Source organism: Myotis daubentonii, chromosome 1 (assembly GCF_963259705.1).
Source record: "Myotis daubentonii chromosome 1, mMyoDau2.1, whole genome shotgun sequence".
Classification (NCBI taxonomy): Eukaryota; Metazoa; Chordata; class Mammalia; order Chiroptera; family Vespertilionidae; genus Myotis; species Myotis daubentonii.
The window spans coordinates 140,658,483-140,680,386 of record NC_081840.1 but is presented as its reverse complement, the minus strand read 5'-3'; the positions used below and the strand labels follow the sequence as shown (position 1 = coordinate 140,680,386).

At 44.1% G+C, this 21,904-nt stretch overlaps 1 protein-coding gene across 1 annotated transcript in view; it reads right to left on the bottom strand.

The window, feature by feature from the left end:
- The window catches only part of MYO3A (myosin IIIA), a 213,019-nt gene that overhangs the window by 88,859 nt on the left and 102,256 nt on the right, over positions 1 to 21,904 (bottom strand). Inside the window, exons 16-18 of the mRNA XM_059660968.1 lie at positions 17,534 to 17,660; positions 5,375 to 5,585; positions 2,730 to 2,877 (exon numbers count right to left, since the gene is read on the bottom strand). Of these exons, the coding sequence (XP_059516951.1) occupies positions 2,730 to 2,877; positions 5,375 to 5,585; positions 17,534 to 17,660 (486 nt within the window). The remainder of the gene's footprint in view (positions 1 to 2,729; positions 2,878 to 5,374; positions 5,586 to 17,533; positions 17,661 to 21,904) is intronic.

The following is a 21,904-nucleotide window of genomic DNA, read 5'->3' as shown; positions in this document are numbered from 1 at the left end:
GCCTTCACAGGAAACGACAGTGAAAGAAAAAAAAAACACATGTGCAACCACATTTTAAAATTAAGAGAATCACTGACTAATCTTGTATCGAACAAATCACACCTTCATCACACACTCAGCTGCCTGGTCCTTAAGATTATGAAGCAGAGGTTCTTGGATCACTTCTCTAGGAAGTCACTTGAAAGAATTGGGAATAGCCTTAATTCATCACTGGATCCTAGTTAAAATTTTAAATTGGGGACACTTTTGAGTTATTTTGTCTAGAAAACTTCTCAGGTACATTTTTTTTAAAGGGTAGAGAAGGGTAAATGGTCATGAATGGAGAGTTGACTTGGAGTGGTGAACACACAATACAGTGTACAGATTATGTGTTTTAACTTGGTCACCTGAGACCTGTGTAATTTGTTAACCAGTGTACCACAATTAATTCTATAAAAAGGAAAAAAAATATCTTATAGAATAGTCTCATTTGTAGCAAGCTCAAAGACAAAAAAAAATTAAGAGCGTTAGAATCATGCATGGGATTCAAGACTATCAATAAAAGTGAATTATAAATTGTAACATTCTATAAAAGTGAAAAGCAAGTAATAATAAAAGATCTGTACATTGGTTTAAAGGCTAATTCCAATAAATCAGGTCCTAATATTAACCTCCAAAAGAGAATAACAGAAGTATATATCAACACAAGTCTATCAACACAAGCTCTTAATAATCAGATGGGAAATACACGGAGATAAATCTTGTCTCCTGAAGCAGGTAACCCCAATTTTTTTTCACTTGTTTCAATCTCTGGTTAGAATGAATTCTGTGAACAGTGTGAAGCATTAAAGCAAGATGAACTTAATTTAATAAATATTTGTTGAGCACTTGCTATATGTCAGGGTCAAGGGTAGAACTCTTCGGAGGAGCTAGCATTTAAGCCAGTAATTCTCAACATTGGAATACACTGGGAACCTTAAAAAACAGTGGTACCTGGGTCTCAGCCCAAGAGGTCTAATTTGATTGGTCTGGGACAGGGGCTGGGCACTAGACTTTTACAAAATTCCCCAAGTGACTCTACTATGCAGCCAGGGTTTAGAACCATTGGTGTAGAAGATGGTGCAGAAAGAGTAAAGGGAGAACCATCAAAGAGGAAAAGAAATGGAAGGATGGTGTTAGTAATGCTAAAGGAGGGGTTTTCCAATAATAGGAATCTGTCAATAGGGTTGAAAATCACCGAAAGACTAATAATGTGCCGAGTACAACATTTCTGGTACTAATGATGAGGAGATTAGGAAGGGCCATTCCGATTCAGTGACGGTGGTCCAGCCAGATGCTGTGGGTTCAATGTACCAGGTGGGGAAGAAATCGATACAATGCAATGAGTATTGAGTATGCTTTCAAAGAGCTTGTCTGTGAAGGAGAGAGAGAGAGATCCTGGAGATGAGATTGGGCAAACACAGATTAAAAAGTATGGTCTTTTTTTTTGGCTTAAGAAATGTCAAGATCTAAATATTTTCTTTTGTGACCACTGTTTTCAAAATGCAATTTCAAAGTTAATGCTCAATAAGCCTAAATATTTTAAATCAAAAGAGGTTCAAGTACCTCTAATTTATCTCAGATTTAAATAAAAACTTCAGTTGTAACCAGTAAACACAACTTTCATGTCTTATTTTAAAGGAGACAAATGACGTGCTGAACATGAGCATTCCTTTGGACTTGGTAAAATATGTAAACCAGTCTTAATACTACAGTTCTGCCAAATGCAGTTCAAGTAAATCTCTGATTTTTCTCTAAGGAAGAATACTTTTGAAGCTGAATCATGAATTGCACATTGTACCCTGACAAAATTACTGTTTCACGGCATTTGCATCAAACCCATTATCTTGTGTTCTGTTGCCTAGTTACTGGAATCCTGAAGTTTAATGCATTTTAGATGGATATTTAAATTTCAAACAGAATTTCATACAGAAAGAGAAACAGTTGGATGCATCTATTTAAATTTCCAAAGGAAACGAACGTCTTTGTTTGCAAGGGCTCAGGCTTGCTAAGTTTTGGAGAAGGGTGCACTGATATTCGATGGAGGACATTCAACATCAAATATCATACTAATTTTTTTGGTTTGTATTTGTTTTTCCTATGGGAATGAAGTGAGAAAATATTTTCTTTCTTTTTTTATATTTTATTGATTTTTTACAGAGGGGAAGGGAGAGGGATAGAGAGCTAGAAACATCGATGAGAGAGAAACATTGATTCAGCTGCCTCCTGCACACTCCCTACTGGATATGTGCTCGCAACCAAGGTACATGCCCTTGACCGGAATCGAACCTGGGTCCCTTGAGTCCACAGGCCGACGCTCTATCCACTGAGCCAAACCGGTTAGGGCGAGAAAATATTTTCTTTGTATTAAATGTTTAAGGCTTTAAATCTATGATTTAAGTCAGTGATGGTGAACCTTTTGAGTTCGGCGTGTCAGCATTTTGAAAAACCCTAACTTAACTCAGGTGCCGTGTCACATACAGAAATTTTTTGATATTTGCAACCATAGTAAAACAAAGACTTATATTTTTGATATTTATTTTATATATTTAAATGCCATTTAACAAAGAAAAATCAACCAAAAAAATGAGTTCGCATGTCACCTCTGACATGCGTGTCATAGGTTCACCATCACTGATTTAGGTCATGCTTCATTAGTACAAGTCTGCTTATAACACACAGGCATGCATCTTTACAGTACATTGACTTACCTGTTCCCATGCAAACACGTGTTGATTAAAATAATACTGAATTTGTTCATTTGCAATGTTAATGCAAAGCTGCTCAAAGGAATTTTTTTTGAAATTTTCAAAGCCAAATATATCCAGTATGCCAATGCTCAGTTCATCACCATTCCCACTGAAAAATTAGAGATATTATTTTGAGTTCTTATTTACTTTCTTAAAAGGTACTATAAATCAGGTTATCTCAAAGTATGTTTTTGTGATTTATCTAAAAACCTACTACCAGCATACACACTTAAAGTGAAATTGTTAATTGAAAAGGTTTCCCTCCATAGAACTAAAAGATAAATTAGGTAGCATCAATTTTAATATGAAAATGGTCAATATTTTTCTTATACTACAGAAACCACTGGTATACTATCTTTATATTTAAACAAAAGAAACATTATTCATATGGGTTTATGAGCACAAGATCAGAGCCCTGAGCGAGTCATCATTCATAGAAAAATATAGCTAGCATTCAGAACATAGCAAAAATATATCCAATAAAAACCATACCAAAAACCACAAATTCTGTGAAAGAGCATACTTAGTCTTTAATTTTAGGGCAACAATGAAAACATCTTGCTAAAAATATTTCAATTATTTTAAAGAATTCTTATGTATTATAGGGTCATTCACTCATAATTTAAAAATATGCAACAAATGATAACCCAAAGGAAGGTGTAAATATATGTGGATTTGTTTTATAATTAAATATTTAAAAATACAATTAAATACTATTTTACAATTACACATTACAAATGCATTTTTTCCTGCTCTTACATAATGGCTATCTCTGCTCAAAGTCTGCTCCTCCTCCAAGAAATACATACATTCCCAAAAAGAAAAGAACAAACATTAGTCCTGTGTTCACCATTTATATAACCTAGGTTATTATTCTTGGTGTTGGGTGAGTCAGGGCTTTGGAAATGACAGCCAACAACTGCATGCTGTGAACTGGGGGATACTCTCTATATCAGTGGTTCTCAACCTTCCTAATGCCGCGACCCTTTAATACAGTTCCTCATGTTGTGGTGACCCCCAACCATAAAATTATTTTCGTTGCTACTTCATAACTGTAATTTTGCTACTGTTATGAATCGTAATGTAAATATCTGATATGCAGGATGTATTTTCATTGTTACAAATTGAACATAGTTAAAGCATAATGATTAATCACAAAAACAATATGTAATTATATATGTGTTTTCCGATGGTCTTAGGCAACCCCTGTGAAAGGGTCGTTCGACCCCCAAAGGGGTCGCGACCCACAGGTTGAGAACCACTGTTCTATATTGGGAGGAATAGACTGCACTTAGAATGTAGACTTACAGAACATTTTGAATATGTGATGGGGTCAACAAAAGGAAAACTATCAAATATTTCTGAAAGTTCTTAAAAGTAAACAGTGAGTATACTTTTATGTGGTTATATGAGGCAAAATGTCGAGTTAAAAGTTATACTGGCTCAGTCAAAATGATTATTCTTTTGCCATCTCTGTTCCACAGGATTTTACTGAGCTAAATAACTATCATGTACAATAATACATTAGATCCAGTCAGATAGCATATGGTTTAGCAGGGAGGTAAAGAAGCAATTTGAAGATAATTTTGACTGGATCATATTATGGTGCAATGTGTATTTCAGTGGAAAAATAACAATAAATTGCATCCTGAAATGTATATAAAATGATTTTTTATATTTAATAAGCAAGTGTGAATGAAGTGATCTTAAGGCAGGTATTCATCTTCTTTATTCATTTTCAAATTTCTAAAGGTTGTATAATTTGTGGCGGAGCAAAACTTTAGATGTAAGTGAAAGGTATCTATGCACAATCCTTGCACACAGAAAGCACACAATGATGGCTATGGTTACCTTTAGTTCTAAGATGAGGCATCAGGCAAGGTGTAGACTATGATCACATAACACTGCTTATATCCTGAATGTACTATTAACTAGTTATTTAGAGCATTTCTGAACCAAATTTCATTGATAGTCATAACACCTACCTCTCCAGGATTATAGTGAAAGTTAAAATATGAAAAAAGTTTTTCTTTGTCTTCAAGATTTAATTCAAAATCTCAAAACAAAAACAAAACACTGCTGACTTGACATTTTATACAAGTATAAAATGGCATGTACTTCACAGTACACCTTCTAATTAAAAGATATAAATTAATAGGTCACATTAAAAATTCACTTTCTGCCCGAGCTGGTTTGGCTCAGTGGATAGAGTGTTGACCTGAAGACTGAAGGGTCTCAGGTTCAATTCCAGTCAAGGGCACATGCCCGGGTTATGGGCTCAATCCCCAGTGGAGGGCGTGCAGGAGGCAGCCAAATAATGATTCTCTCTCATCATTGATGTTTCTATCTCTCCCTCTCCCTTCATCTCTAAAATCAATAAAAACATATTTTAAAAAATTCACTTTCTATTATGTTTATTCATATTGCTGGCACAATGAATTGGTACTAGTAGGAAATAAAGCAGATCTATTGAAATATAATGTTAATAAATTAAGTGATACTGATTAGAAACATCTTCAAAGGGACTCTGATATAAATCAATAAATTACAACACAGATTTACATCATCTGACATTTGGAAAAAAATGTGTCCATAAAAATTTTTACCTTGGTGATGTGTCATGCTTCAATAAGCTGTTAATGCGATTAACTATCCAACTAAAGAGACGGCCATATAAAGTTTTAGCCATAGCATCTCTGACATCAGTAGCTTTTTCTACAGTGTTGGGTCGTATAATGGTTTCTCCTCTAGTGACCACACAGTGGGAGGTGAGGGCTTCTTGTAGCTCATCTGACTGAATGCAAAGCAAAGAAGCAGCTAAAAAATAAACAGATGTTTGGTTAGAAGAAATTATGGCAATGAAGAAACTTCCCAGAGAAAGAAAATATCTTAATTCATCCTCTTGATATGATATGAAATGATATGAAATATGCAAAGATTTTATAATCCTATGTAATAAAAGGCTAATATGCAAATAGACCAAACGGCGGAACAACCAGAACAACCAAACAACCGGTCACTATGATGTGTGCTGACCACCAGGGGGCATGTGTGAAACACGGCAGGCGTTGGTCGTGGTGGGATGGTGGAGCAGGTGAACATGGGTGCCAGACCAAGGCAGGGTGCTGGTCGCTATCATCAGGGTGAGTCTCTGGTGCTTACTGAAAATTCTTTTCTCCCATGTGCCTCAGTCCCATCCAGTGCTTGCACCTGCAGCCGGTGCCTGGCACCAGTCCTGATCACTCAGCGCCAACAGCGGGTGGGAGCGGCGGCTGCCGGCCCTGATCACCCCTGAGGGCTTCTCCACCTCCCCCAGCTCCTGAAGGGCGATCGGGGCAGCAGCTGCCATTCGCACCTACTAATGGTGCTGGCCCCAATTGCTCCGGGCCATCAGCAGGTGTGAGCAGTGGTGGCAGGAACAGGGTTGCTGACAGACAGGGGACCAGGGACCACGGCAGAAGGGGTGCGGAGGATAGACCGAGACCTGCTCCTGTGCCTACCACAGCCTCCCGACCCACAGTTCCTTTCAAGCTGCACGAATTCATGCACTCGGCCCCTAGTGTAAAAATAAGTTACTGTTCACTAATAGTCCTGGATCATTTTTCTCCATTTCTTTTGACTGGTCAAATGTGGTATGCTATAAAATAGAGCACAGACTAAACTAAACTGGCTCACTGACTGAAACATGTTCACAGGTGAGTGGTTGTTTGTAAGATGCCAAACGTAATTTCACTGAATTATGTTAAATAATTTAAAAACATTGCTAATAGACTTGGTATAAATTTGAATACCACTATTACATAAAGATTTTCAAAAGGTGGAAATTAATTGGAAGGTTACCTAGACTTCAGGGCTATAACCCAAACAAATATATTTTATGTACCTTCTGCAATATACAACCCAAAGAACATACCCCTATCATGACATTCTTATACCTTCTTTCATACTACCATTCAGTTACATATTTCAATTACTAAATATTGTTAAAACTTGATGCCTGAACAAACATTTATTATCATAGAGAGTTTAAAATTAGCAATACATAACATCAGTGAACAAAACTCAGTTTTAAAAAATAAACATCTTGCCCTGGCCAGGTGGTTCAATTGGTTGGAGTGTCATCGCATACACCAAAAGGTTGTGGGTTTGATTCCTACTCAGGGCACAAACCTAGGTTGCGGGTTCAATCCCCATTAGGAAGGGTGTACAGGAGGCAACAGGTGGATGCTTCTGTCTCATAACTGTCTCTATCTCTCTCTCTCTCCCTCTACTCTCTCTAAAATCAATAAATATATCCTCAAATGAGGATATATATCCTATCTAATAAAAGAGAAACATGGTAATTGGTGTACGACCGCTACCCTTCCCATTGGCTAATCAGCGAGATATGCAAATTTGCTGCCAGCCAAGATGGCGGCCGGCAGCCAGGCAGCTTGAAACTAACATGAGGCTTGTTTGCTTCAGTGACGGAGGAAACCAACGTTTCCCGCCTGCCTTGCCGGCCTCTGAGCTTGCAGTTTAAGAAACATTGTAACAAATATAGAAGCTAAACAAAACCCCAGAAACCTGCTTTCAGCGAGCTGGGATCTCAGAGCTGGAGTTATACATTGTTTCGATTATAGAACCGAAACAAACCAGATACTTGCTTTCAGGAGCGGAGGCCTAAGAGCTGGAGCCTCAGAGCTAAAGCTGGCCCAGAATAAAAAAAAAAGAAAAAAAGGAGCGGTTGGGAGCTTCAGTCACCCACCAGCCTGAAAACAGCCCTCAGCCCCTCACCCAGACTGGCCAGGCACCCCAGTGGGGACCCCACCCTGAAGGGTGTGTGACCAGTTGCAAACAGCCATCATCCCCTCACCCAGGCTGGCCAGGCACCCCAGTGGGGACCCCCACCCTGATCCAGGGCACCCTTCAGGGCAAACCAGCCGGCCCCCACATGTGCATCAGGCCTCTATCCTATATAGTAAAAGGGTAATATGCCTCCCAGCACCAGGATCAGCGGAGCCGAGAGGCCGCCTGGCACCGGGATCAGCGTGACAGGGGGCAGCGCCCAAACCCCCTGATCGCCCTGTGGCTCTGTGTGTGACAGGGGGTGGGCCCACAACCTCCCTATCGGCCCTGCTCTGTTCATGACAGGGGAAGGCGCCCCAACTCCCTGATCAGCCCTGCTCTGTGCCTGATAAGGGGGAGCTCCCCAACCCCCTGATTGCCCTGTGGCTCTGTGTGTGACAGGGTGTGGCGCCCCAACCCCCTGATCGGCCCTGCTCTGTGTGTGACAGGGTGCAGCGCCCCAACCCCCCCCCCCCCCCCACACCAACACACACACAGGCCCTGCTCTGTGTCTGACAGGGTAGAGCCATAACCTCCCTATCGGCCCTGCTCTGTTCGTGACAGGGGAAGGCACCCCAACTCCCTGATCAGCCCTGCTCTGTGCCTGATAAGGGGGAGCTCCTCAACCCCCAGATTGCCCTGCAGCTCTGTGTGTGACAGGGTGCGGCGCCCCAACCCCTGATCCACCCTGCTCTGTGTGTGACAGGGGGCGGTGCCCCAACTCCCCTATCGGCCTTGCTCTGTGCGTGACGGGGGGAGCTCCCCAACCCCCTGATCGACCCTGCTCTGTGCGTGACAGGGTATGGAGCCCCAACCCCCCTGATGGGCCCTGCTCTGTGAGTGACAGGGGGCAGCGCTCCAACCCCCCGATTGGCCCTGCTCTGTGCATGACAGGGGGTGGCGCCGCAACCTCCCCATTGACCCTGCCTTGAGTGTGACGGGGGCGGTGCCCCAACCCCCCAATCAGCCCTGCCCTGAGCGTGACTGAGGGTGGCATTGCAACTCCCAATCCGCCCTGCTCTGTTCATGACAGGGGCGGCGCCCCAACTCCCCAATCAGCCCTGCTCTGAGCCCGACCAGTGGCTGCACCTAGGGATTGGACCTGCCCTCTGCCACCCGGGAGCAGGCCTAAGCCAGCAGGGCGTTATCTCCCGAGGGGGTCCCAGACTGCGAGAGGGCACAGGCTGGGCTGAGGGACCCCTCCTTCCCCCCCGAGTGCACAAATTTTTGTGCACCGGGCCTCTAGTATATATATAAAGAGCCAGGGTCCATAATGTCAAGAATGACAGGATGCCAGGCTATGCACGTAGCAGGCTCGGGTGGGCAGGGACTGGCAAGCGGGCTGAACTGCTGACCTCTCAGAGAGAGAGAGGTGGGGCTGATCAGCTGCTGCTGTGGATGCTGGCGAGGACAGGAGAGAGAGAGAAGCAGGGTCTGATTTCCAGCACTGAGGATCAGACCCTGCTTCTCTTTTTCTCCGGGCCTCACCAGCAGCCACGCCTCTCTCTCTCTCCAAGAGGTCAGCAGTTCAGCCTGTTCACCAGCAGCCTGGCGGGGCTGCTGATCAGCCCTGCCTCTCTGATCAGGCCTGGAGATAGGCCCGGAGACACTGACTGGCATAGAAACCAACCAATCAGAACCTAATCTGGGTGAACTGCGAAGGCAGAACCTAAGGTGGGGGCTGAGGAGGGGTTTTAAGGGCAACAGCTGTTTGGTGTAAAGTGTAAGAAACCGGTTCAATTTTTTAATGACCGGTTTGGCAGCATAGTGCATATGGCTGGCTATCAGTCCAGATATAGGGATTATGTGTTTTTGTCTGCCAAGAGCATCTCCTCCTGCTGAAAAAGGCTCCTCCTACTCCCCATTTAAGCAATCCTATCCTATATACTCTATCTATACTAATAAAAGGGTAAAATGCTAATGAGACCAGGTCGACCGGCCATCTTCTGGACATCTGACTTCCTTCCGGACAAAGCCATGGTGGTGGGGGCTGAGTCAGACAGTTAGGGGCAACCAGGCTGGCAGGGGACGGCAGTTGGGGGCAAGATCAGACTGGCAGGGGAGGGTAGTTAAGGATGAGATCAGGCTATTAGGGGAGGTCAGTTAGGGGCGATCAGGCAGGCAGACAGAGGTAGTTAGGGGCGATCAGGCAGGCAGGCAGGCGGGCAGGTGAGCAGTTAGGAGCCAGCGGTCCCAGATTGCACAAGAGATGTCCGATTGTCAGTTTACCGGCAGTCAGACATCCTCCAAGGGGTCCCCTATTGGAGATGGTGCAGGCTGGGCTGAGGGGAGTGCCCCCCTCCCCCCCGCCATGCACGAATTTCATGCACCAGGCCACTAGTAATTAATTAAATAAATAAACAAATAAATAAATAAATTGAAAATAACTCAAACTATTACATGACGGATAGGCTGTTTTCAAATCAGTTTTTCTTTTAAAATATTTTGAACATAATGAATTTACTTTGAGTATTTGGATCAAGGTATTCCTTAGTTTTGTGGTAAAGATTGCTGGCCCTTGTTTAAACAAAATATTTTTTTCACATTAACATTCTACATTCCTTTCCTTCTAGGCATTTTATTGCCATTATCCTGCATGTATCTTAATGTAGTATCTTAAGCATTTTTTATTTTGTTAAATATTGCTTCTAATTATAATTTAACTTGTTGCACAATATTCTGATATCATAATATAGCAATAATTTTTAAATTGTTGGATTTTTACATTGCTTCCATGTGTTCATAATTGTGAAGAATGATGGACAAATATTTTGGGCATGAATCTGTGTTCTTGTTTTGTATTATTTTCTTAGCATAAATTTTCTAAATTCAGCATTTGGTTTAAAGTATATAACCTTTGATACATCCTATTTAGCCACTCTTCACAAACTCTGAACCAATTATACTCTTATCAGCCAAATTAAAAAAACAACAACCCAATTTCAATACAATTTAATAGACATCAGAGATTATTTTTAACAATGGCCAGTTTGATAGAGAAAAAAAAGTCTCTTTCAATTTGTTTTTGATTGATTCCTAGTAAAGCTAAATACTTCGTTCTTTTTCATATTTTTATTAGTGATTTGTGACTCTATTTTGTAAATTGCTTTTTTTCATTGATATGATCATCTTTTCCTAATTAATTTATGAGAGCACCTTACAGCATAAAGAGAATGCTTTGATACATATTGCAAATATTTTCCCTTGATTTTCATTGTAATGTCATTTGTTTTTTTAATATGAAACTTTTTAATTTTTTATGTAGTCAAATATCATTTTAAAAAATAATATTTTTTTTGTTCTTTGCACATAAAGTCCTTCAATTATCTCAGAATTATATAAATATATTTTGTCTTGTGCTTTTATACTTTTTTTTGCATTTAGATTGATACACATTTGGCATTCACTTTGGTACATGGCTTATGAGAAGGATTCAAATCCCCTCTCCCTGAAATGGTTAGTCAGTTGGTGGTCCCTGCAACATTATTAGTGATTTGTAATGCCATTTCTGACAATTTTGCTTGGATTTGTTTCTGAACAGTGTCTGCCATTGATTGGTGTATCTATTTACATCCCATGATATTCATTGGATATATATTCACTTCATGCCAGGCATTATACTGCTAAGTATAATACTTTGTAAAACAAAGTTCTAGTCTTGATGGTCTTCATACAGGAGATATGGGAAGCTAATCAAGAAACTTAAGAGAGAATATAGAGGGAGGAGGAAAGGAAAGGAGAGGAGGCAAGATAAGATCAGGAGAAGTGGTGAAGGGGGAGGGGAGATCCAGGAATAGGGAGAGGAAGAGGGAGATTGAGAGAGCCCACCTATAGATTCATTAAGTAGTTTCAGAATAAGGTGTGGAAAATAAACTGGAAAAGTTAAAGAACTGATGCAGAATGAGCAATTGGAAGGTTACTGGGTGAGAGGTGATATTGTCTTGGATGACAAGGATGATGATAGAGATAAAGAGAAGTGGTTAGATTTGATAAATAAATAAATATATATATTCTAATAAAAGAGAAACATGGTAATTGGCGTATGACCGCTACCCTTCCCATTGGCTAATCAGGGAGATATGCAAATTAACTGTCAGCCAAGATGGCGGCTGGCAGCCAGGCAGCTTGAAACTAACATGAGGCTTGCTTGCTTCAGTGAGGGAGGATTCCAACGTTCCCTGCCTGCCTTGCCGGCCTCTGAGCCTGCAGTTTGAAACATTTTAACAAATATAGAAGCTATAAAAACCCCCAGAAACCAGCTTTCAGCGAGCTGGGATCTCAGAGCTGGAGTCAGAGCTGGAGTTATACATTGTTTCGATTACCTACTTTCAGCCGCGGAGGCCTAAGAGCTGGAGCCTCAGAGCTAAAGCTGGCCCAGAATTAAAAAAGAAAAAGAAAAAAAGGAGCGGTTGGGAGCTTCCGTCACCTGCCAGCTTGAAAATAGCCCCCAGCCCCTCACCCAGACTGGCCAGGCACCCCAGTGGGGACCCCCACCCTGAAGGGTGTGTGACCAGCTGCAAACAGCCCTCAGTCTCTCACCCAGGCTGGCCAGGCACCCCGGTGGGGACCCCAACCCTGAAGGGTGTGTGACCAGCTGCAAACAGCCATCATCCCCTCACCCAGGCTGGCCAGGCACCCCAGTGGGGACCCCCACCCTGAATGGTGTGTGACCAGCTGCAAACAGCCATCATCCCCTCATCCAGGCTGGCCAGGCACCTCAGTGGGGACCCCCACCCTGATCCAGGACACCCTTCAGGGCAAACCAGCCAGCCCCACCCATGCACCAGGCCTCTATCCTATATAGTAAAAGGGTAATATGCTCCCAGCACCGGGATCAGCGGAGCCGAGAGGCCTCCTGGCACCGGGATCAGCACGACAGGGGGCAGCGCCCAAAGCCCCTGATCGCCCTGTGGCTCTGTGTGTGACAGGGGGTGGGGCCACAACCTCCCTATCTGCCCTGCTCTGTTCATGACAGGGGAAGGCGCCCCAACCTCCTGATCAGCCCTGCTCTGTGCCTATATGGGGGAGCTCCTCAACCTCTGATAGCCCTGCCGCTCTGTATGTGACAGGGTGCGGCGCCCCAACCCCCTGATTGGCCCTGCTCTGTGTGTGATAGAGGGTGGCGCCACAACCCCCACCCCTCCCACAGGCCCTGCTCTGTGTGTGATGGGGTAGAGTCATAACCTCCCCATCGGCCCTGCCCTGAGTGTGAGAGTGGTGGCATCCCAACCCCCTGATCGGCCCTGCTCTGTGGGTGATAGAGGGCAGCGACCCAACCCCCTGATCCGCCCTGCTCTGTGTGTGACAGGGGCGGTACCCCAACTTTCCTATCAGCCCTACTCTCTGTGACAGGGGGGAGCTCCTGAACCCCCTGATGGGCCCTGCTCTGTGCGTGACAGGGGGTGGCACCACAACCTCCCCATCGACCCTGTCTTGAGTGTGACAGGGGGCGGTGCCCCAACCCCCCAATCGGCCCTGCTCTGAGCCTGACCAGGGGCTGCACCTAGGGATTGGGCCTGCCCTCTGCCACCCGGGAGCAGACCTAAGCCAGCAGGGCGTTATCTCCCGAGGGGGTCCCAGACTGCGAGAGGGCACAGGCCAGGCTGAGGGACTCCCCTTCCCCTCGAGTGCACAAATTTTTGTGCACCGGGCCTCTAGTCTACACTAATAAAAGAGAAAAATGGTAATTGGCGTACGACGATACCCTTTTCATTGGCTAATCAGGGCTATATGCAAATTAACTGCCAACTAAGATTGGGAGTTAACTGCCAACAAAGATGGCGGTTAATTTGCATATGTAGGCACAATGCAGGGAGGCGAAAGGGAAAGCAGGAAGAAGCCCCCTGTCACTGACAGTGATTGGAAACCCAGGGGGGAGCTAAGAGCTGCCCCCCAGCCATGATCGGAGAATCAGGCGCCTTTTCCGCCCTGGCCAGTGATAGCAGGAAGTGGGGTGGAGCCAGCAATGGGAGCTGGGAACGGTTGAAGCTGGCAGTCCCAGGAGCTAGGGGTCCCTTGCCTGGGCCTAAAGCGGAGCCCACGATCACGGGGCCGCTGCAGCTGCGGGTCCCCGCTGCCCAGGCCGGACGCCTAGGCCAGAGGCGTTAGGCCTGGGCAGGGGCGGAGCCTGCAACCGCGGGGAGCTGGCGGTCCCCTGCCCAGGTCTGACACCTCTGCCGGAGGCCTCAGGCCTGGTCAAGGGGCCGATCCGGTGGTTGGTGATCGGAGGGTGATGAGGGTCAACTCCTCTGGCCGAGGCATCAGGCCTGGGCGGGGGGCTGAGCCGGGGATTGGGGGGATATGATGGTCCCCTTGCCCAGGCCTGAAGCCTGGGTCAGAGACGTCTGGCTTGGGCGGGGGGTGGAGCAAGCGATCAGAGGGAGATGGGGGTCCCCTGCCCAGGCATGATTCCTGGGCCAGAGGCCTCAGGCCTGGGCGGGGGTCAGAGCCAGTGATCGGGGGCAGATGGGGGTCCCCTGTCCAAGCCTGACACCTCTGGCAGAGGCGTCAGGCCTGGGCAAGGGGCCGATCAGGCGATCGGAGGGTGATGGGGGTCTATGCCTGAGGGCTCCCAGTATGTGAGAGGGGGCAGGCTGGGCTGAGGAACACTCCCCCCCCCACCACCCAGTGCACGAATTTCGTGCACCGGGCTCCTAGTATATATATAAAAGCCTAAGTGACCATTATGACTGGTCGACCAAATGACCAGTCACTATGACACAACTGACCACAAGGGGGCAGACGCTCAATGCAGGAGCTGCACCCTGGTGGTCAGTGCGCTCCCACAGCCAACCTCCCGTGGCTGGCCAACCTCCTGTGGTCCCCCGCCAGGCCGAGGAACCCCACCCGTGCATGAATTCGTGCCCCAGGCCTCTAGCATTTAATGAAAAGAATGGATAGAACTGGTGCTTAATTGAAGCAATGCACTTGTAAAATAGTCTGGAAATATAGCCTTGATTTAAAGATAATTCCTTGTAATTTTAATTATAAATAATTTGAATGTAAATTAGTAAAACTTCTATTTTCCATGAGTGGCTAGTCCAGGAGGTAATTAATTTTAACTATATTTGTATTAATTTTAACCTTCCAGACCTAAATGACTCTCCTGCTATACAAAAATAGGTTTTCAATCATCAATATCATTTTTTAGTTTGTTTCTAAGTATAATCATAGCCACAAAAACCTCTATTGTAACTCATTCTGTTGGCTGCTGACAACTCTTCTAATTATGATCAGATAGTGAAATTTTGATCCTATCACTGGAGTTTTCTGGTTGTTACACTTCTGATAATGTCTTAGGTGCCAATTAAGTTTATCAGAACAGCTTTTTAGTTTGATGTAGTCTCATTTGTTTATTTTTTCCTTTGTTTCTCTTATTCTAGGAGCTGTATCTATGAAAATTCTGCTGTGTGAGATGTCTAAGATTTTGCTTCTGTTTTTGTCTAAGATTTTTATGGATTCATGAAAGAAATCATCCTCAAAATGCAAAGGGAACCCAATGTATGGGAAAACATATTTGCCAATTGGATAAGAGTTAATTTTCAAAAAATATATGAAGAACTCATACAACACAACAAAAGGAAGACAAACAATCCAATTAAAAATGGGCAGCCTTGGCTGGTGTATCTCAGTGGTTAGGGTCACAGAGAAGGGTCACACACAGAAGGGTCACAGGTTTGATTCCTGGTCTTGCCTGGGTTTGACCCTCAGTCCGGGTTGGGGGCAATGCAGGAGGCAACCAATCTATGTGTTTCTCTCACATAGATGTTTCTCTCTGTCTCTCTCTTCCCCTCTCTTTTTTCTACCTCCCTTCTAGTCTCCAAAAAACAAAACAAAACAAACAAGCAAACAAAAAAATCAATGGGAAAAAAAATGGGCAAAGGACCTAAATAGACACTTCCCCAAAGACGACATACAGACATCCAAGAGACATATGAAAAAGTGCTCAAAGTCACTAATCATCTGAGAGATGCATACTAAAATGACAATGAGGTATCACCTCACACCTGCCAGATTGGCAACCATCAATCAATCAACAGACAGCAAGTGCTTTGTCAAGTGTCAAGGTTGTGGAGAAAAGGGAATGCTAGTACACTGCTGGCAGAAATGCAGACTGGTGCAGCTACTACGGAAAACAGTATGGAATTTTCTTAAAAAATTAAAAATCAAACTATTTGACTCAGTGATTCCACTTCTAGGAATATATCCTATGAACCCTGAAACACCAACCAGAAATAATATATACACCCCTATGCTCATAGCAGCACAATTCACCATAGCTAAGATCTGGAAACAGCCCAAGTGCCCATCGGTAGATGAGTGGATAAAAAAGCTGTGGGACATTTACACAATGAAATACTATGCAGCTGTAAAAAAGAAGGATCTCTCACCCTTTGAAGCAGCATGTAGGGACCTGGAGAACATTATGGTAAGCAAAGTAAGCCAGTCAGAGAAAGACACTCTCACTTATACGTAGAATCTAATGAACAAAATAAACTGATGAACAAAATGGGCCCAAAGGCATGGAAGCATGGCCCCGACTGACAGCTCTCAGAGGGGCAGGCAGAGAAGAACCAAAGAACTTACATGCATATATGCATAACCCACAGACACAGACAATAGTGTGGCGAAGGCCTGGGATGGGGTGGGAACCGAGTGGAGGGGGGCAATGGGGGACATCTGTAACACCCTTCAACAGTAAAGATAAATTAAAAAAATATCAGAACAGGTTCCTAGGTACATGTCAACCTCAGACATTTGTTCTGCTGTATTACCAACCTGGTTCCTGAGACACAGTGAGATGGAGATGATGGAGATGTAGGGACAGGTCCAGACCAGGATGGTTGGGCACTTGGTCTCTCAAATTACCCTAAAACATCTCATTTGGTTCATGAGTATGTATAAGCCAGAAAAATCCTACATAATAAAAGCCTAGTATGCTAATGATATGCTAAGGCTGCTCAACCACTTGCTATGATGTGCACTGACCACCAGGGGGTAGATGCTCCAACTGGCAGGTTAGCTTGCTGCTGGGGTCCAGCTAATCGGGACTGAGCGAGACTAGCCCTACATGCCCTGGAGCCCCCCTGCGTCCCTTCCCAGCCCCGATCATGCACTGGTGGGGTCCTTTGGCCTGGCCTGCACCCTCTTGCAATCCGGGACCCCTCGGGGAATGTCAGAGAGCCGGTTTCAGCCCCATTCCACAGGCCAGGCCAAGGGAGCCCACTGGTGCACGAATTCGTGCACCGGGCCTCTAGTATATAAATACAATTTATATCATGATTTCCTATATTATGAATGAAACTTATAACAAACCTGGTATTATGGGGACATACAATGATAATAAAAAACAGGTGTAATCAAAATAAAAAAGCTATGTCATTGGATGATATCAGTGGGGAGCCTTAAATTATTGGCTCATCAACTCTGCAAGTAAGAGAAAAACTGATTTGAAGAAAATACCAGGATGTACTTTACTTATGTAGAAAATGACTGAAAATTTAATCAACCCAGGATGAATATGTGAACAAAATCTATGCAGTATGAAAATAAATATACGTCTTTATTACTTACAAAATGGTACAGATGCTAAATTTATAACAAAACAACTTTAATTCTTTTTAGATCAGTTAACTAAATTTTAATTAAATTTCCTGTGTTTTTCACTGAAATTAAATAGCTCCTAAAATAGGCATGAAAGCATAGTCTTTAGAAATGTTTTCTCCAGTAATCAGTGAATTTGGAGGCATGAAGATTTGTTTCAGATAGTGGACTTCAAAAACTTCCCACTTCATACAAATGGAATCTGAGTATTGTTTTTAATGATTCCATAAAAGTACAATTGCTTGAAATTATCCTTCTATGACATTCACAGTATGTTGTTAGAGTTTTTTTTTTTTTAAAGAGCTCAGTTTAGAATGGAAGATAATAGAACTCACAGTTCTCCAGAGCAGCAAGGTTGGAAATGTGGCTCTTGTCCACCTGGTGTTCAGTTGCCACTGAGGAAAATTCAATGTTCCCAACATTCAAGATGGCAGCAAGTATACTGTATACACTTCCAAGTTGCTGAAACACACCACACAAATGTTAGCATCACTATGCCCTGGGATACGGCAAGTGACTATGATGGGGACACACTGGGGAGAACCCTTAGGCTCCAGAATAAGAAGGTCATCCTGCAGGCCACAGGGTCAGACTAACAGACCCAGCCGGCATGGACTCAAGGGTGCCCTCTTCTTTCATTCGTTTTAGAGGTGAGCGTGGTATCTTTTTCTCAGTGAATGCTGAAAATATTTTATGAATGTAGATGTAAATGAGGAGCTCCCCTCAGAGCAAGTAGAAATAGCTAAATCATTAGGCCACAGAGAAATCTATCCATGCAAAACTTAACTTTTGACATTAATATGGTCATTTCCATATATGTTCCTTTTCCTTGAGTCCATCTTAAAAGTGAGGTTGTATGTGTGGATATAGTTAAGGAAGAAAATTCAAAAGAGCCCAGTACCAAAATCAAAGAGTATATGTAGTTGAAGAATAGGTAGGAGTTCAACAATAAAGATTTTTTTAAAAAATAAAATAAAACAAATACCTGACAAGGTAAAATAAATAAATAATAAAAAATATGTTCCTTCCAAAAAAAAAAAAAAAAAAAAAGAAGAAGAAGAAGAAGAATAGGTAGGAGGCCCTGAAGGCATTTTGTCAAGAAGTCTATGGCAATTCTAGGTGTCATTCCAACAATGTTCATGGTGCAGTGAGGAATAGGAAAGAGAGAAAATCCTTTATTGCTTTCTTATTTTGCTGCATTTATTTTAGCCCAGCTCCTATACTCAACAAAAAATAATTATCTCATCCACTCCAACATTCCAAGTCAAGACAAAAGCTGAATATGAAAAATATCTTCAGGAATATTTATTCATTCATATAACATATACGTTCAATGAATATATAAATATATTTGTTGAATGAATCCTCACCAGCATTTGATGTCAGGATTTTAGAGTTTGGCTATTCTAATAGGTGTGTTGTGGTATTTCATTGTTGTTATAGTCATTTCTGCTGCTGGACTTAAAGATCCTGAAGATGAGGATCTATGTCTGGTCCTCAGATCCTATTTAATCTCTGGCCTACTGTCTTCCACATGGTCAGCAATGGCTCAGGGTTTGTGTAATCAAAGAGTAAGTACGCTTCTTATGGTAGACTAGAGGCCCAGTGCATGACATTTGTACAATGCGGGGGCGGGGGGTCCCTCAGACTGCCGGCTTAGGCCCGCACTCCTGGGGGAAGTGGGACTAAGCTGGCATTTGGACATCCCCCAAGGGGTCCTTAGCGTTAAGAAGCAGGGAACTTGCCTTCTGGCTGAGTGGCACTCCCCCTGTGGGAGCATACTGACCACCAGGGGGCAGCTCCTGCATTGAGCATCTGCCCCCTGGTGGTCAGTGCACATCATAGCAACCATTCGTTCCACTGTTCAGTTGATTTGCATATTAGAGTTTTATTATATAGGACTAGAGGCCCAGTGCACAAAAATTTGTGCACTCGGGAGGGAGGGGGGTGGTCCCTCCGCCCGGCCTGTGCCCTCTCGCAGTCTGGGACCCCTTGGGAGATAACGACCTGCTGGCTTAGGCCTGCTTCCGGGTGGCAGAGGGCAGGCCCAATCCCTAGGTGCAGCCCCTGGTCGGGCTCAGAGCAGGGCCGATTGGGGAGTTGGGGCACCGCCCCATCATGCACAGAGCAGGGCAGATTGGGAGGTTGTGATGCCACCCTCAGTCACGCTCAGGGTAGGGCCAATTGGGGGGTTGGGGCACCACCCCCTGTCACACTCAAGGCAGGGTCGATGGGGAGGTTGAGGTGCCACCCCCTGTCACACACAGAACAGGGCCAATCAGGGGGGTTGGGGAGCTGCCCCCGTCACACACAGAGCAGGGCCCATCAGGGGGTTGGGGCACCGCTCTCTATCACCCACAGAGCAGGGCCGATCAGGGGGTTGGGGTGCTGCCACTCTCACACTCAGGGCAGGGCTGATGGGGAGGTTATGGCTCTACCCCATCACACACAGAGCAGGGCCCGTGGGGGGGAGTAGTTGGGGAGCTCCCCCCTATCAGGCACAGAGCAGGGCTGATCAGGGGGTTGGGGCCCTGCCCCCTGTCACACACAGAGCCGCAGGAAGATCAGGGGGTTTGGGCGCTGCCCCGTCACGCTGATCCCGGTGCCGGGAGGCATATTACCCTTTTACTATATAGGGTAGAGGCCTGGTGCATGGGTGGGGGCTGGCTGGTTTGCCCTGAAGGGTGTCCTGGATCAGGGTGTGGGTCCCCACTGGGGTGCCTGGCCAGTCTGGGTGAGGGGCTGAGGGCTGTTTTCAGGCTGGGAATGACTGAAGTTCCCAACCGCTCCTTTTTTTCTTTTTCTTTTTTTTTTTTTTTTTATTCTGGGCCAGCTTTACCTTGAGGCTTGGCTCCAGCTCTTAGGCCTCTGCGGCTGAAAGTAGGTTTCTGGTCTTTGCTTACAATGTTGCGAATCTGCTGGCGGTATTTGTTACAATGTTTCTTAAACTGCCCGCTCAGAGGCCTGCAGCCACAGGCGGGGAACGTTGGTTTCCTCCAACAATCCTCCGTCACTGAGGCAAGCAAGCCTCATGTTAGTTTCAAGCTGCCTGGCTGCCGGCCGCCATCTTGGCTGACAGTTAATTTGCATAGCTCGCTGATTAGCCAATGAAAAGGGTAGCGGTCGTACGCCAATTACCATGTTTCTCTCTTATTAGTGTAGATAATCAATGCCATTGTGGGGGAAAAGCCAGGGAAAGTAGGATGAATATATCTTCTTGTGGTTCTTTATAAAATATAGGATGTATCTGATTTATAAAACATAATATTCCAAAAGTTTCTTTGTTAAGTGACTTTGAGACATGGAGCATAATGCTGTAAGACAAAGCACCTTCCTTCCTGATGGCTTTATCAGCCTCAGGTGTGACCTGCTCAGAAGGAGAAAGGAACATGTCCATAATAGAGCACACCACACTCACAATCTAACTGAAATAGAAGGTAGAAAATAACACTATCAAATTATATTAAAAATAAACTAAAAATAATTTGATGAATAAGAATAGATCCAGAGACAAATGGTAGGGGACGGGGGGGGGGGGGCGGTTAGAGAGCAACCAAAGGACTTGTATGCATGCATATCAGCATAACCAATGGACACAGACACTGGGGCAGTGGGGGCTTGCCCAGGGTGGGAATGGCTGGGGGGAAGGAGGTCAATTGGGGAAGAAGGAGATATATGTAAAACTTTAGACAATAAAAAAATAAAATAAATTAAAAAAAACCCTAAAACTACATTCTCAAACAAAATGATATAGAATTCATGAGTAATAATTATTTCTGAGCCTGACACTATCCAATCTGTCTTCCACACAGCTGTCACAGGGATTCTCCCAGCAGGCAAATCAGATCATCTTAAGTCCCCAATTAACATCCTTCAACGGCCCCTATTCCCTTAAAGATAAATTTCCAACCCCTTCCAAGGCATAAACACAAGAAGGTCTGGCATCTTCTGGTGCTTCTGCACCTTCATTTCCAGCTACTTTTCTCTCACACATTTTTCAGCCAGGCAAACTCCTTTAGGTCCCCAAATTCCACGTTATTTTCATACTTTAGTTCCAGTTCACATTATTCTTGTCCCCATTAATTTTTAAATTTTATTTTTCAGTTACAATTTATATTTAATATTATTTTGTTTTCATTTCCAGTGTACAGCATGGTGGTTAGACAATCCTATACTTTAAAAATTGTCCCCCCCCCCGCCCAATAATTGTTGTACCCACCTGACACCATACATAATTATTGTAATTTTATTGACTATATTCCCTATGCTGTATTTTATATCCCCGTGACTATTTTTTAACTGCCAATTTGTACTTCTTTTCTTAAAAATATATATTTTATTGATTTCAGAGAGGAAGGGAGAGGGAGAGATAGAAACATCAATGATCAATCGGCTGCCTCCTGCATGCCCCCCACTGGGGACCGAACCCACCACCTGGGCATGTGCCCTTGACCAGAATCGAACCTGGGACCTCTCAGTCCGCAGGCCAATGTTCCATCCACTGAACCAAACCAGCCAGGGCCCAATTTGTACTTCTTAATCCCTTCACCTTTTTCACTCAGTCCCCCAGACCCCCTACTCCTCTGGCAACCATCAGTCTATTCTCTGCATCTATGGATCTGTTTCAATTTTATTTTTTTCTTTAGATTCCAAATATAAATGAAAATATATGGTAATTGTTTTCCTCTGACTTATTTCATTTAGCA